The sequence below is a fragment of the Scyliorhinus canicula genome, chromosome 6 (genome assembly GCF_902713615.1).
Source record: "Scyliorhinus canicula chromosome 6, sScyCan1.1, whole genome shotgun sequence".
Classification (NCBI taxonomy): Eukaryota; Metazoa; Chordata; class Chondrichthyes; order Carcharhiniformes; family Scyliorhinidae; genus Scyliorhinus; species Scyliorhinus canicula.
In genome coordinates, this window is record NC_052151.1 from 85016329 (window position 1) to 85031039 (window position 14711).

General features: G+C 48.2%; 1 protein-coding gene across 1 annotated transcript in view; it reads left to right on the forward strand.

Moving 5' to 3' along the window:
* LOC119967280 overlaps positions 1-14711 on the forward strand; it is a 304394-nt gene that overhangs the window by 13965 nt on the left and 275718 nt on the right. Inside the window, exon 3 of the mRNA XM_038799603.1 lies at positions 3690-3845. Coding sequence (XP_038655531.1) covers positions 3690-3845 — 156 coding nt within the window. The remainder of the gene's footprint in view (positions 1-3689; positions 3846-14711) is intronic.

The following is a 14711-nucleotide window of genomic DNA, read 5'->3' on the forward strand; positions in this document are numbered from 1 at the left end:
AGCTGGAAATTACCTTCAAACCCGTAAGAAAGGCTTCATTTGTAGAGACACTTCTAACTACTAACCTTTCCTTCAGGAACTGATTAAAGAAAAGGTAAATTTGAAAAACATTATAAAGCCTTGGCAGCAATTAATAACCAAAGATTGGCCATTGTCATGTGGGTTAATGGTTTGGATTTACATCAGCAGAGCAGAACCTTCCCAATTTCCAGACATTTGGATATAACCGCACAGCAAGAAACTTAGTGGTCCTTGTTTCAGCTTTCTGAAAAAGTTATTCAATTAATTTCATTATCTTGCCCTGTTCCCAGCCCTTTGACAGCTTTTTCCATCATTGTTTCTGGTAGATACACTTTAGCCCACTTTGTAAAAAAGGCTTCTTCACCTTTCTCTTCAATTTTTGGTGATGCTTTAAAATGTAAGCTCTCTATTTACCAAGATATGGGGCAATGGACATGATGGCTGCAAGTTTTTGTGGAGGATGTGGCCCATGTGCCAGGCAAAAAAGTCAGGGCTGAGCCTGCCTCCGCATGGAGAATCACAAACTGATTTTAGGAGCATAGGAATTAGGAGCAGAAATAGACAGTTGAGCCCTTCAAGCCCACTCCACCATTCAATCAGAATGGCTGATCTCTTCCTGTCCTTAAATCCATCTCCCTACCTGTTCCACCTATCCCTTGAACCCATTTTTAAAAATCAGAAATATATCTATCTCCTTCTTGAAACCATTTAATGGCTCAGACTCCACCGCACTATGGGGCTGCGAGTTCGACAAATTCACCACCCTCTGCTAGTAGTTCCTCCTCCTCTCGGTTCTAAATCTACCATCTCTCAACCTATATCTGTGACCTCCCATTCTAGATTGCCCCACAAAGGGGAACATTACTTTATCACTCCTTTTTAATATTTTATATACCTCAATCGGTTCCCCTCTCAACATTCTAAACTCCAGCGAGTATAAGCCCCAAACTGTTCAATCTCTCCTCATGGGTCAACCCTTTCATCCCTGGAATCAATCTGGTGAACCTCCTCTGAACTGCCTCAAATATCACCTTATCCTTCCTCAAATTAGGAGACCAAAACTGGACAAAATACTCCAGATGTGGTCTCACCAGCACCCTGTACAAATGCAGCAACACTTCTCTATTATTACACTCCAGTCCTTTTGCAATAAACGCTACCATTCCATTTGCCTTTTTAATCACATTCTCTACCTGCATACCGACTTTCTACAATTCATGAACAAAGAAACCCAATTCCCTCTGCCCAGATGCATTTTGAGACTGCTTTCCATTTAAATAATGATTTGCCTTTCTATTTTTTCAGCCAAAATAGATAACCTCACACTTATCCACATTAAACACCATCTGCCACATTTTGGCCCAATCTCCAAGCCATCAGGTTCCGGAGACTTATCTGTCTTTAATCCCATCAGTTTATTCAATACTGTCTCCCTAGTGATGGTTATTGCACCACATTCCTCTGCATTAACTGTGTTTTTTGGAAAATTCTTATTATCCCCTACCATGAAGACAGAGGCAAAATACCAATTCAGTGCCTCCGCCATCTCTGTGTTCGCCAGTATCGGCTTCTAAAGGGCCAACATTTACTTTAGTTATTCTCTTCCTCTTTTTATACTTTTTACAACCACTGAGCTAGGAAATGGCCTAGGTTGTTGCTTCACCTTTCTGGGAGAAAATCCTGCCTTTGAGAGGTTCCAACCAATCAGGTAGCCAGCAGCTGTCTCACCCCAGCTGTGCCACTGGGAGCAGGAGCCACTGACTGGAATGCATTCGTTGGCGACTGGGCATCGAGGTAAGCGGCATGGTTTCACCGGGTCAAACAGAGGTAAGGGGTAAGGGACTGTAATCGGGTGTCCAGGAGGGGAATCAAGCAGGTGGCCAAACAGGAGGGACAGCCCCTAATTTCCCTGAAGGTATCGCCAGATGGCATCATCGAATTTACAGTGCAAAAGGAGGTCATTGGGCCCATCGAGTCTGCACCGGCCCTTGGAAACAGCACCCTACTTAAGCCCACACCTCCACCCCATCCCCTTAACCCCAGCTAACCTTTTTGGACACTAAGGGCAATTTAGCATGGCCAATCTACCTAACCGGCACATCTTTGGCCTGTGGGAGGAAACCGAAGCACCCAGAAGAAACCCACGCAACATGGGGAGAACATGCAGACTCCGCACAGACAGTGATCCAAGCAGGGACTTGAACCAGGGACCATGGAGCTGTGAAGCAACAATGCTAACCACTGTGCTACTGTGCCACCCTGGACTTTAATTAGTTGCCCACTCAAATCTAAAAAGGAACCCATTAATCCTCAATAATGCCCAGAAAATATGGGGAGCCCCTGCACAAATCTGTGGTGTTCACTCCCAAAGATTAAACTCTTTTGTCCAAACTTTGAAGATGAATATCTAGTCAGGTGTTGTTAGTATCAAACATGATCTTTTCCCTCTTACTCCTCCTCTCTGAAGGCTAGCAATCCGTATTGTGATACAGCCTACTACTAGCTGTTCGTATGCGATCTAGGACAATATCAGTAAGCGCTTTCATTAAAGTGGGAGCACCATAACCAAGCCTGATCCTGGGCGGGATTCTCCGAACCCCCGCCGGGTCAGAGAATCGCCGGGGGCCGGCGTCAATCCCGTCTCCGCCGTGTCCCAAATTCTCCGCCACCAGAGATTCGGCGGGGGTGGGAATCGCGCCACGCCGGTCGGCGAGCCCCCCCCCCCCCCCAACGATTCTCCCGCCGCTGTCAACCCTCTCCTGCCAGCATGGATCAAACCACCTACCTTACCGGCGGGAGCAGGCGGCGCGGGCGGGCTCCGGGGTCCTGGGGGGGAGGGGGGGGGGGGTGCACGGGACAATCTGGCCCCGGGGGGTGCTCCCACGGTGGCCTGGCCCACGATCGGGGTCCACTGATCGGCGGGCGGGCCTGTGCCATGGGGGCACTCTTTTCCTTCCGCCTTCGCTATGGTCTTCACCATGGCGGAGGCGGAAGTGACCCCCTCCCCTGCGCATGCGCGGGGATGACGTCAGCAGCCGCTGACCCTCCGGCGCATGCGTGGACTTACACCGGCCGGCGAAGTCCCTTCGGCCCCGACTGGCGTGGCGCCAAAGGCCGTCCACTACAGCCGGCGGAGTGCCAACCACTCCGGCGTGGGCCTAGCCCCTCAAGGTGAGGGCCTGAGTGGTTCACGCCACTCCATCACGCCGGGACCCCCCGCCCCGCCGGATAGGGGAGAATCCCGGCCCCTGTCCTCATTAATGCATCCATATTTTTGTACTGTCAGCAAGGGTCACTGAACAGCAAGCAAAGCCATACCAGACCGTGGAATTCTGGTCAGTTTTAACTCTCCATAGCTTATGTGTGCTGAGCCAAATTATACCTCAGCTCAAGATTTCCTGCGTGGTTCAGTGCCACACAACTTAACATATTTCCCAATCTGATATCAAAACTTACATAAACAATTTATTGGTAAGGGTCCAGCACAAATGATTGGAGTGGGACATTTTCATGAAAGGATCATTTTCCTACTGGATGCTGCTGCCAAGGACCCTGTCCTGCTGGCACTGTACAGTGGATATTCAGCCACTTTCTGTGCTCAATTTTCTATCTGTTCATAGCAGAATTGGAGAATTATCCTTTGAGGAGAAACATATTTTCTGTTACAGGCACGGCTTTCTGGAAATCATCAGTCTCTGCTGGTAAATGTATTACACATCACAGGACTTGTAATGTCTCCTGGAATCTTCAAGTACACCCCACAATGAAACAAGAAGCAGACATCTACTCACAGATCAAGAAAAACACAATGTTGTCCAAAATAGGTAAGATCACATCAAGACCTGTAAGATATGGCTATTCAATAAAAATGTATTTAATTAAATAAATATCAGAAACTGTTATTTGTGAGATACCACACATTGCTGTACAGTGCATCTTCTTTGTACCTCCACCGTTGCTGTTTGATGAGTTCTCCTCTTTGTCTTGCTGGTGATGTCATTTTGCCAGGTGCAGAAAGCTTTCCTCGTCTTGTCAATGAGGTCTTATATGATGTGGTTGTTCTCGTCCAACCAGTCTTGGTGTTTCCTGATCTGTACCTGATGGTTTCTTCACAGCTTGTGACAATGGCTGTCTTCAGCTCTTTCCCGCTCTCCTCCACTCCATTAGGATGAATGCTTTAGACCTTTTGGAGAAGACATTGTTGGTAGTTTGCGAGTGTGCTTGGCTGTTGAAACGGCTCAATGTTGAACGTGTTTCCGAGCTGCTTCTTCATCTTCTGCTGCTTCTGGTGGAGTTTGATGAACATAGAGGAGCAGATGAGTCGGTGTTCTGTCCAGCAGTCATCTGCACTGGTAATGGCTTTGGCATTAAGGGCTCCTTATGGTTTTGGGATCAGACGATGACTAAGTCGTTCATGCGCCAGTCCTTTGATTAAGGGTGTCTTCAGGATGTATTGAACTTGTCTTTATGGCAGAACAGTGTGTTGTTGATGACAAGTTGGTGTTCCGCACATTTAATAATAATAATAGCTTATTGTCGCAAGTCAGCTTCAATGAAGTTACTGTGAAAAGACCCTAGTCGCCACATTCCGGTGCCTGTTCGGGGAGGCCGGTATGGGAATTGAACCCACGCTGCTGGCCTTGTTCTGCATTACAAGCCAGCTGTGCTAAACCAGACCCTTGATGAGCAGAAGAATCCCAATTCCCAACTCCTTTTCAAGAGTTGGGAGTTTTTTCCAACCCTGGTGTTGAAGTTCCCAAAGAGGATTATCTTATCTCCCTTAGGAATGTTGGAGTGTATGGTGTCCCGAGTGGAGGAGAGACCTTCTTTGGAATCATCATCGGCATCAAGGGTTGGAGCGTAGGCACTCAGGACCTTTGCTTACTGGTTCATGCCAAGTTGTGGATGGACAATCATGAGGCATTCATTGATGCCAACAGGGAGCTTTGAGAGACAGTTCACAAATTCATTCTTGATGGCGAAATCAATTCTATGTGTCTTGGGCTGATCCTCGGGTTTTCCCCTCAGGCATAAGGTGTAACTGTTGCCTTCTTCCCTTCCCTCAACTGCCCTTTGAGCTTCTTGTGGGGCAGTGATACCAATGCTGAAGTATCTAAGTTCAGGGGCAACAAGGGTAGTTCTCCATTCTGGTCATTTGCCCTGCACATTATCCATGAGGGGTCATACATTCCAGGTCCTGAAGTTGAGTTTAACTTTGATTTCCTGATCGCAGGTAATCCTGGATGTGGATTTCAAGCCGCGTTGTAGACAGAGCAGACTATTTTAGGGCACCTTTTCTAACCCCCTCCCCAAGCGGGTTGAGCAAAGTGGAGCCTGAAGAGGGATGTTCAGTCGTCAAGAAAGCTACTGAAACATTCTCCTGTTCCCATTTCAAGAGAAAAATGATTGAATCAAACTCCACCACCTATGTGCCCATCCAAAGCTAGGGACTTGCAGATCGCACGGTCCTGTCCCCATCACCTCTCGCCAATTGCCGCAGGGCTTGCCCTGTATGGGGATTGTTGGTTTCCTCCAGGTAGACGTCTTGCGCGAGACATCTTTTAAAGTGGGTATGCCGTTGCACATCAGCAGGTACACAGTCCTTGGCAGAGGGTAGGACATGAGGATTTGTTTTGGATTAAGTTTTGTCAGATTCCTCCCCTCCGACCTTACCATCATGGGTGATCCTGCCAGACTCTTGACAGCATTGCTCTTGGTCTAAGTATGGATTAAAAGAAAACAAAATACAAGACTAAGCAAAGTGCTCCAGGTGTACAGTAAAGTCGCCATAGTCCCAGATGGCCATAGGCTGCTTTTCCCTTTGAGGGGGTAGAGCTGACTGGTGTTGATTTAACCTGAGCATCACCACACCTCAGATGAGAGCAAGGGTTGAGAAGTCAGTGCCTTCATGAATAACCTCAGCAGGTACGGGAATTGAACCTGCGTTGTTAGCCTCAATCTGGCCTATGCCAGCCCATTCTGAAGCTATTCTCAAAAATTCTTGGTGTGGGTTCAGCTTTGAACCAAAGCAAATGGGTGTGTCTGGTTCTACCCTGGAAAACATTGACAATTTTGCCAATGTAAACTGGGTCAGATGTACATTCTGCATTTTGCAAAAGCTGTAGGAATGAATTTTCCACTCCTCCAGCTGTCTCCACATTTGTTCACTTTAGTATGTATACTTTTACATTATGCTCCACATTTCCAAACTGTCAGTCAGAACCAAACAGTTTCAGAGCTGATTTCTTCTTCTCGCTATGCATTATCTAAGTGCAAACAAGTTTAAAAAATTGTGGGTGATGTGTGCGCACGAACATAAGTACCTGAAATATGACCACTTACTGGCATATTTCAAAAACAACTCTTGTTAACCTCTCAGAGAAACAACCGGACAATCGAGGAATTGATATTTTCTAGCAAACACATAAGGTGCAATTTAATGGAAATATTTCTAAGTGTCATTTTGGGCACGATTAGTGGTGTGTTTCTCGAGGTGAGATCGCAGCCCGTATTTAACGACACGTAAAGACGGAAATTAGACCCCACGAGCTCCTTGGCATTATTGGCTCTCTCGCCATCTGACTCACCAGACCCGCTCCTCAGGGTCTCGCCGCTAACAAGGGCTCCCTCACCACTCACTCCCAGTCAACATACAAGCGTGGCAGCACGCAGACCTGCTCCTTGCTTTGGGGATACTGACCCCACAATGCTTCTCAGCATCATCAATGTGAGACGGGACATCCTGTTCCCTCTGAGGGAGTCGGAGGACCAACAGCAGGGTCACCAACACCACCTGGAAAGCAGCAGCAGGGCTGTCAGTGCAGGCAGCATGACCAGGACAACCGCCGTCCAATGTCAGAAGAAGACCAACAACCTCCACCGAGCTGCAAGGGTAAGTTACCACCTCTCTCCTGGTATCAGTTCAGCCTGAAACCCTTCAAAGTCCTAACGCCGCCCCCCCCACATGTTACTGGCTGAAACCTTGCACTCTCCCCACACCCGATCTTCATGCATGTTCCTCAGAACTCACTGGCACACACCGGCACAACCATTCATGTCCAGGTACAGTGCCCACACATGCCACCTGCTATAGCCCCACCCTGACCATCCAGCGTGTGGCTCATAATGTCCTCTCTTTGTCCCCGCAGAAGAAGATAGCCCATAATAAACAGGAAAAAGCCAAGATGGGGGAGAGGAGTGCAGAGTACCAGAGGTTTGAGTCCTCACCCCCTATGAGGAATGGGTCATGGCATTCATCGGGTTGTCCAAGGAGAGAGCAGTCATCGACAATGAGGCAGGCCTGTGTCACAGAGGTGACGGTCCACTGCCCGTTCAACCAAAGGAGCTGTCTGAAGTGAGTTGTTCATGTCAGACAACTGATCCTTCCCTCTCCCTGACCACATGTCCATTGCCTCTCAGGATTGCCACCTGATGGTGCCCGGCCATCCGGAGTCGTTCCACCAGCTTGGAGGAGAGCTCTGAGGAGACCACCATCGACACGTCACAGCTATCTCCCGCACTCACCACCAGAGACACACACCTCAGTGGGCGACATGAGTAGACAGGCTTCTGGGGCACAATCTGGTGAACACAAGACCCGTATTTCAAGGCCTATCACTATGATACTAAATCAATATAAAATCAGCCCAGTCTGGAATTTCTGCATGACTTCCACCCAGATTCTTTTTCAAAAAATGCACTATATTTGTGAAATTTAAATTACATTGCTTCTTCTTGAGGTCTCTTCCCACAACCTCCACCACACGTAGGGAAAGGAGGCAGGTCCCAAATCCACCCCAACTGTAACACGGATCAAAACCAATGCTGTTGTCCCCAGTCTGATCCACACCGGTCGTCCAGCCAACTGAACTAACCCCCTCCCCCTCAGGTAGTCCAAGTTTCTGTGGCAACACAGACTTTACATGGTTTTTGTAGCCTGGAGCTTTGCCTAGTGATGATAGATGTTCCAATTTCTTTCCATCACAAGGCTGACCAGTAATCTCTCCATTCTTCCCACCTGCCATTGGTGTATGTTTACGAGTGATAGTTAATCTGGTTGGATATGTTGTGAATGTACCTTTCTTGGCCATTGAGTTCGGGGACGATATTTTCCTCCCTGGCCCACTGCTGGGATTGTCCAATCAATGGACATTTGACTGGCCTGCTGTTTGCTAAGGTGGGGCCAGAAAATTCAGGGCTTCAAGTGGAACTTGAACCCAGGGCTTCTGACTAAGAGGCAGGGGAACTACCCACTTGACCACAAGACTTCCAATGTACATTGCAATGCAGCTCATATTTTCCATTATGGAACGCGTTGCCAGGGGAGGTTGTGGAAGGAAATACATTAACGGTATTCAAAAGGCATCTTGACAAATACATGGATAGAATGGGTATAGAGGGATACGGTACAAGGAAGTGCTGAGGGCTTTGGCCAAGGTCAGTATCATGACCGGTACAGGCTTGGAAGGCTGAAGAGCCTGTTCCTGTGCTGTATTGTTCTTTGTACAATATGAATCTGTTACTTTCAAAGCAGCTTGTGATGTATCACATTATGCTTGCCATATAGGTTATATTTACTATGTATACTTGCATTTGATGCTAAATGTTTTGTGGTACATACAACCTGAGGAGTTTTCCACAGCTTCCAGGCTGTTGGCGTACTATATTGGGAGGGACTTTGATGTTAACTTTTCCCCATTGGGCCTTTGCAATGACTAACTCTAATGAGACCCTCAGCACATCGTCCTAGACCTCAGCATGTGCTGTTCTGGAAGCCGAGCAGGTTTTAAGCAGCCCAAAGGAAGTCTTTCAAGGTTTATGGTCCTCCAGAAGCAGCTGATCTTTATCTCAGTGTACATCCCTGGGAACAACCCAAAGAGCACTGAGGTCTATGTTACGGAACTGGTTGGGATGGACCATGACAAAAACAGTGCATCTTTTCCCAGGTCTGCTTTGCAAATGCACATTATAGCAGGTGGGAAACAGTCTCTACTTCAATGCAGCTGCCTCAAGGACAGTGCGCTGGGGCTCCAGGCATGCAGGAAGGATCTGACATGGAGTGCCATTCTCACCATCAGCTAAGCTATGTATTTGTGTTTGTGTGGAAGTTATAAAAATGACACATTCTATCAAATGACTCAACAGTCAGGGTAGGGAACCATCCAACAGGATCCAACATCTGCTTTACCAAAGGGCAACAAGGACATTATGTGCAGACAAATACCTGATGAACTTATGGTCAAAAGTATTTTTTGGCACAAACTATTTTCCACAAGGTTGAGCTGGTACTGTCCAAATGAGTGAAGCATTCTGAGGCAATGTAGCTAGACACTGCTTCACAAGTCTGGGGACAGATAGAACATCAGTAAATAGTGACACTTGGCTTTTTTGAACTGATGGTTTACACATAACTTTATGCAGCTGTACACAAAGATGGACATCAGGATGAGAACAACATTGGACACATCTTTCCTCCTTTGTCTAGAGGTTTATACATGCATTAGTTCCACCTAGGGATCTGAGCATGGTGGCCTGCAGAACTCCACAAGATTTGAATTTGGAGTAAGGAGCAACATTCCTGTGCCTCCCAGCTTTGAATTCAGTTAATTATATTTCAAACACATCTTGTTAGTTGGTCTGCAGGTCCCACATGTAGAGCTAGGGGGCAATGTTATGGCCCCACCTCGGCATATATGAAGGTGGAGGGGAATGTAAAATAAAGTGAGTAGCCAACTCGTTGCCTTCCCACCCACTACCAAGCTGACCCTTATATTGTGGTGCCCAGGTAAAATGTCAGCCACCCCATCCACCTTTAAGTCTATTGAGGCCCTTATTTTATTAATATAATATGGTGGACGGGGAATGGTTGAAGCAAAGTGACCAACCGGCTACTTTCCAACTCAGGATAAAAGATGGTAAGAAAGGGCTCCTTTGGGGGGCATCCTCCAAAATGTACTCTCCCTTGTGCCTCCCGCACATGGCCTCCCACATGATTCCCCACAGCCCACCTCCGACCTTCTACGCTGGGGTCCCTGGGAATCGTACCCAACTCAAAACCAGATTTACCTCTTAGTGACTGCCATTGATGCCTACCTGAAAATGTTGACTACACCTTGATTCCAAATTCGTAGTTGTAGAGTACTTTGAAATGTACTGAAGATCCTTGGCGTTAAAAATATTAGTTCTCTCTTTCCTGAATTCAAAGGCTGTCAACTAGATGCATAACTTACCCAATTACAGGGCATGTTTATACTTGAAGTGCATAGTGTTACAACCCCTAAGAACTGTGGGCAGGATTCTCCGACCCCCCGCTGGATCGGAAAATCGCCGGGGGGGGGGGGGGGGGGGGGGGGGGGCGTGAATCCCGCCCCTGCCGTCCACCGCATTCTTTGGCACTGGAGATTCGGCGGGGGCGGGAATCGTCTTGCGCCAGTCGGTGGCCGCTCACAGCAGCCCCCCTGGCAATACTCCGGCCCGCGATGGGCCGAAATTCTGCTGGTTCTTTGCCAGTCCCGCCAACTTAGATTAGACTAGGTCTCTTACCGGCGGGACCTGGCAGCGTGGGCGGGCTGTGGGGTCCTGGGGGGGGCACGGGGCGATCTGGCACCGGGGGGTGCCCCCACGGTGAACCCCTCCCTGTGCATGCGCAGGTGAACCCCCCCTGCGCATGCACGGGGATGACGTCAGCAGCCGCTGACGCTCCCGCGCATGTGCTTAATCGCGCCGGCCGGCAGAGTCCCTTCAGCCCTGGCTGGCGTGGCGCCAAAGGCCTTCCTCGCCAGCTGGTGGGGCGCAAACCACTCTGTCACCGGCCTTGCCCCCGAAGGTGCGGAGGATTCCACATCTTTGGGGCGGGCCGACGCTGGAGTGGTTCACGCCACTCCGTCCCGCTGGTACCCCCCGCCCCACCGGGTACAGGAGAATTCCGCCCTATATTTTTTTTACAAGTTGGACACTTTGAAGCTGACCTGGAGTTTTAAAAATAAAAGGTCATGGGTTCACCATGGATTGGGGTTAGTGACCTGTCTTCACACGAGGGAGCACCAGGTTGACGGTGTTGAAATTCTGCAAACGTTAAACAACCCATCTCGCTGCAACCCTATTTGTTTATCTTGTATGTGTGTGTGTGTATGTGTGTGTTGGGATATTTTAAAAGGCCAGTAAGCATGCCTTTTCTAAGAACCCACATGACTTCAGCTAATTGACCGGCGAAGAACTGTTTCCTTATTTGAACTGTAGCTACTTCAATTGATGGAAAAAACTGTGTTAAAGACAAAGGCCTCAGACAAAGGCCTAATTTTTACTGGAAATCACCTGATAGAGTTGAGCTTCAAGTTTAAACTTGTTGATTTTTGAACTCAGTTGGGCATGATGTGCAGGGTAGGTGGATTGGCCACGCTAAAATTGCCCCTTAGCGTCCATAGGTGTGAAGGTTATCTGGGGTCACGGAGATGGGCGGGGAGTGGGCCTAGGTAGGGTGCAGAGGGAGGCCTTAAAGCCCATTGAGGTTGGTTCAGACTTGATGGGCGAATGGCTGCTTTCTGCACTGCAGGGATGGCCACTAGGGTGGTGGCCACAGACTGCGTCCGCAGCCGCCGTGTGTGTGTCTTGACTGCCCAGATGTGGTTAGAACCACGCCATCAGGAACTCAGCCGGTCAGGATCGGAGTATCGCTAGGAGGGCCTTTGGCACTGGCCCCCCCCCCAGCTGCGCGGTATAATTTGCGGGTGAGCCATTCTCCGGGGAGCGGCACTGGCCCAATTTGGCCGTAAAAGTCGATTCTCCGCCCCCGCGCCAAACGCGATTTCAGAACAGGGCTGCGGAGAATCAGGCCCATGAACTCTGAACCAAAGACTACTGCACCTCCCAGACTCGCAGGGAGAGGAGATTTGGTTCTTGTGAGAGTACCATCTTTTTCAGCACAATGAGGTGGGTCATACCAATAGCTGGGTTTAGAGCATCATAATATTGATCTGAAAATTTCCTTTTTCATCCACTGAAAGTCCTGGCTCATGCTGGGGAACAGTTCCACAAGAAGCAGCCTCTGTCCAAAGCTTCACTCGGGTAAATGCCATTTTTCATGTGTTAAGCTGGACAATTAATGTTGGCAGGCTGTTCAGTCATAAAAGCATTAGAGCAGAGCCCGATCCTGTTCTGATCTGCAAACCACACGAGTACACTTTCCAGATGTGCTTAATGTTTATAATCAACCCAGGCTGCATTTTGCCCTTCATAATCCAAAAATATTGAGGACAATTTTGGCACCACTACCTGTGCTTTCATTGAAACCAGCTAACTCAGTACAGAGTATAGATCACGCCTAGGGCTGTTTGTGATTTTTGATTTTTTTTTTTGTCCTTACAGAAAAGATGTTGACAGCTTATGTTTCCAGGCAAATATATTTTCAAAAGCTTTAAAAGTAAAAAAAGTCACAGCCTGCAGGCATTGTGGCGTGTTCAACGTGACAGACTGACAGTTCTGTGTTGTATTTCAGATCCATTACCCAGCAGGCCCTGTTCCTTTTGAGAACAGCGGCAGATGTTCCTCTTTAAATACTTAGAGGGGAGGAGGGTAAGGAGCCAGTTTTATTGACAAGCCTGCTGGCAAATTGCTGATCAGGGAGAAAGCCAACACCATGGTCGTTACTCTGTCTTGGGACAGAAAGAAGACAAGGAACACCTGGTTAGTCAGCTTTTAACCAGAAAATATACTGTGAGGTTTTGGTCAAAGGATTGGATCAAGGAACCAAAATGCATAAAAGATCATGGGCGCAATTCTCCGCAGGGGGCCGAATTCGTGAAGGCCGTCGTGAACTCGGTCGAGGTTCACGACGGCCTCGGAGCCCGCTCCCTGCACCTAATTCACCCCCACCCGGGGTGCTAGGAGCGGGTCTCCGTCTTTCTCGGCAACGACCTCGTCATGCCGAGAATGTTAAGTCATCCATGCATGCGTGGGTTGCCGGTTCCAATCCGCGCATGCGTGGATGACTTCATCGTGCAGACGTCACGAACCCGCGCATGCGCGATGCCGTCTTTCTCCACCGCCGCCCGGCAAGACGTGGCGGCTTGATCTTGCTGGGCGGCGGAGGGGAATGAGTGCGTCCGTTTTGGACGCTGGCCCGACAATCGGCGGTCCCCTCCCGAGCATAGTCGCGGTGCTCCCGTCCCAATCGGGCCCCTAGATGCCCCAAACGAGCATCTGGTGCCTGTTTCACGAATGCAGCGACCAGGTGTGGTTGCTGCCGCGCTGAAACGGACGTGAAGGGACGGCCGCTCGGCCCATCGGGCTCGGAGAATCGCCGTTCGCCATGAGAATCGCTGGGGGCGCCAGGGGGGCGTAAAAAATGTCGGGAGGCCCTCCCACGATTCTCCCACGCCACGTGGGGAGCGGAGAATTCCGCCCCATTAATTTGTAAACAGTTAGAAAATCTCTACAAAGAAATATTAGGCAGTGATCCCAGAAAAGGGTGTTTAACATGAGGGAGGCTAGTAACAACGATCTCACCAATCTACACCTTTTAGTACTACACAGGTCACATATCTTTTATCTGTTCAGCTACTGTGTGTGGCACCGATGAAATATATTTCAATCGTGGAGGGATAAAATTGGAAAGTGTTGTCTTAGACTGTGAACTGCAGGCTAAACCCTTACAGGAACAGGCTCGCACTCAATATCGGGCCTCATGCCTCATTTAAATTAAAATGGAGGGCAGGTTTCATTTGTGGCACACTGCAGGAGTGTGATCTGCGCTCCACGTTAAGAATAAGTATGCTTTTTTAAAAGCCTACCTTTTTGATGGTAGCCCCCAGCAGTCCCTTTAGTTCACATGTCGGCTATCCTGAACGCATCGAGCCTTGTGCTTGCTTTTCTCGGGGCATTGGAAGGGGTCCTGAAACAGGCATTATGAGTCACATTTACAAAATGTAAAAGACTTAACCTCTGTTTCAGCCATGAGTCCTGAATGCCTGTACTTTTACCTTAACAAATGTGGCAAGCAGTACACTTCCAGTACAATATTTGATGCTTAGGTGCTTATTTTATGTATGTAAAGCAGGTGCAGCATCAATCAGTTTCTAAACTTGACTCCAATTTGGCGTCTGTAGAAGTGCAAAGATTTTGCTTCTTTTTGAGCAATCCATTAGCTTCAAAATGTAAATTAGCATTGGATGAGGCAAATACAAAGGCTGGTTTGAAAAAACAGAAGTATCATAATTGGTGTTCTAAGGACGCACTTGAGTGTAGGTGGTTAAAGCATGCTGTTGAGCAAAGTGAGGGATGATTAACTTTGCATCTGCCGCATGCTGGATTGGAAATGGAAGTGCTTGTCACTGAAAGTACATAGGAATATAGGAATTAGGAGCAGAAGTAGGCATTTCAGCTCTTCGAGCATGTCCCATCATTCAATCAGATCATGGCTGATCTCTTCCTGGTCTCAAAGCCACTCCCTACCTGTTCCCCATAGCCCTTTAACATGTTTTTTTTAATCAGAAATATATCGATCCCCCTCTTCAAACTATTTAATGATTTGGATTCCACCGCACTGTGAGGCAACAAGTTCCACAAATTCACCACTCTCTGTTTTAAATCTACTGCCTCTCAACCTATATATTGTTCTAGATTGTCCCACCAACCTCTCCAATATGTAGTCAATGTGAAGTAGATAAAGTATTCCTCTCTTCAGCAGTGATGTC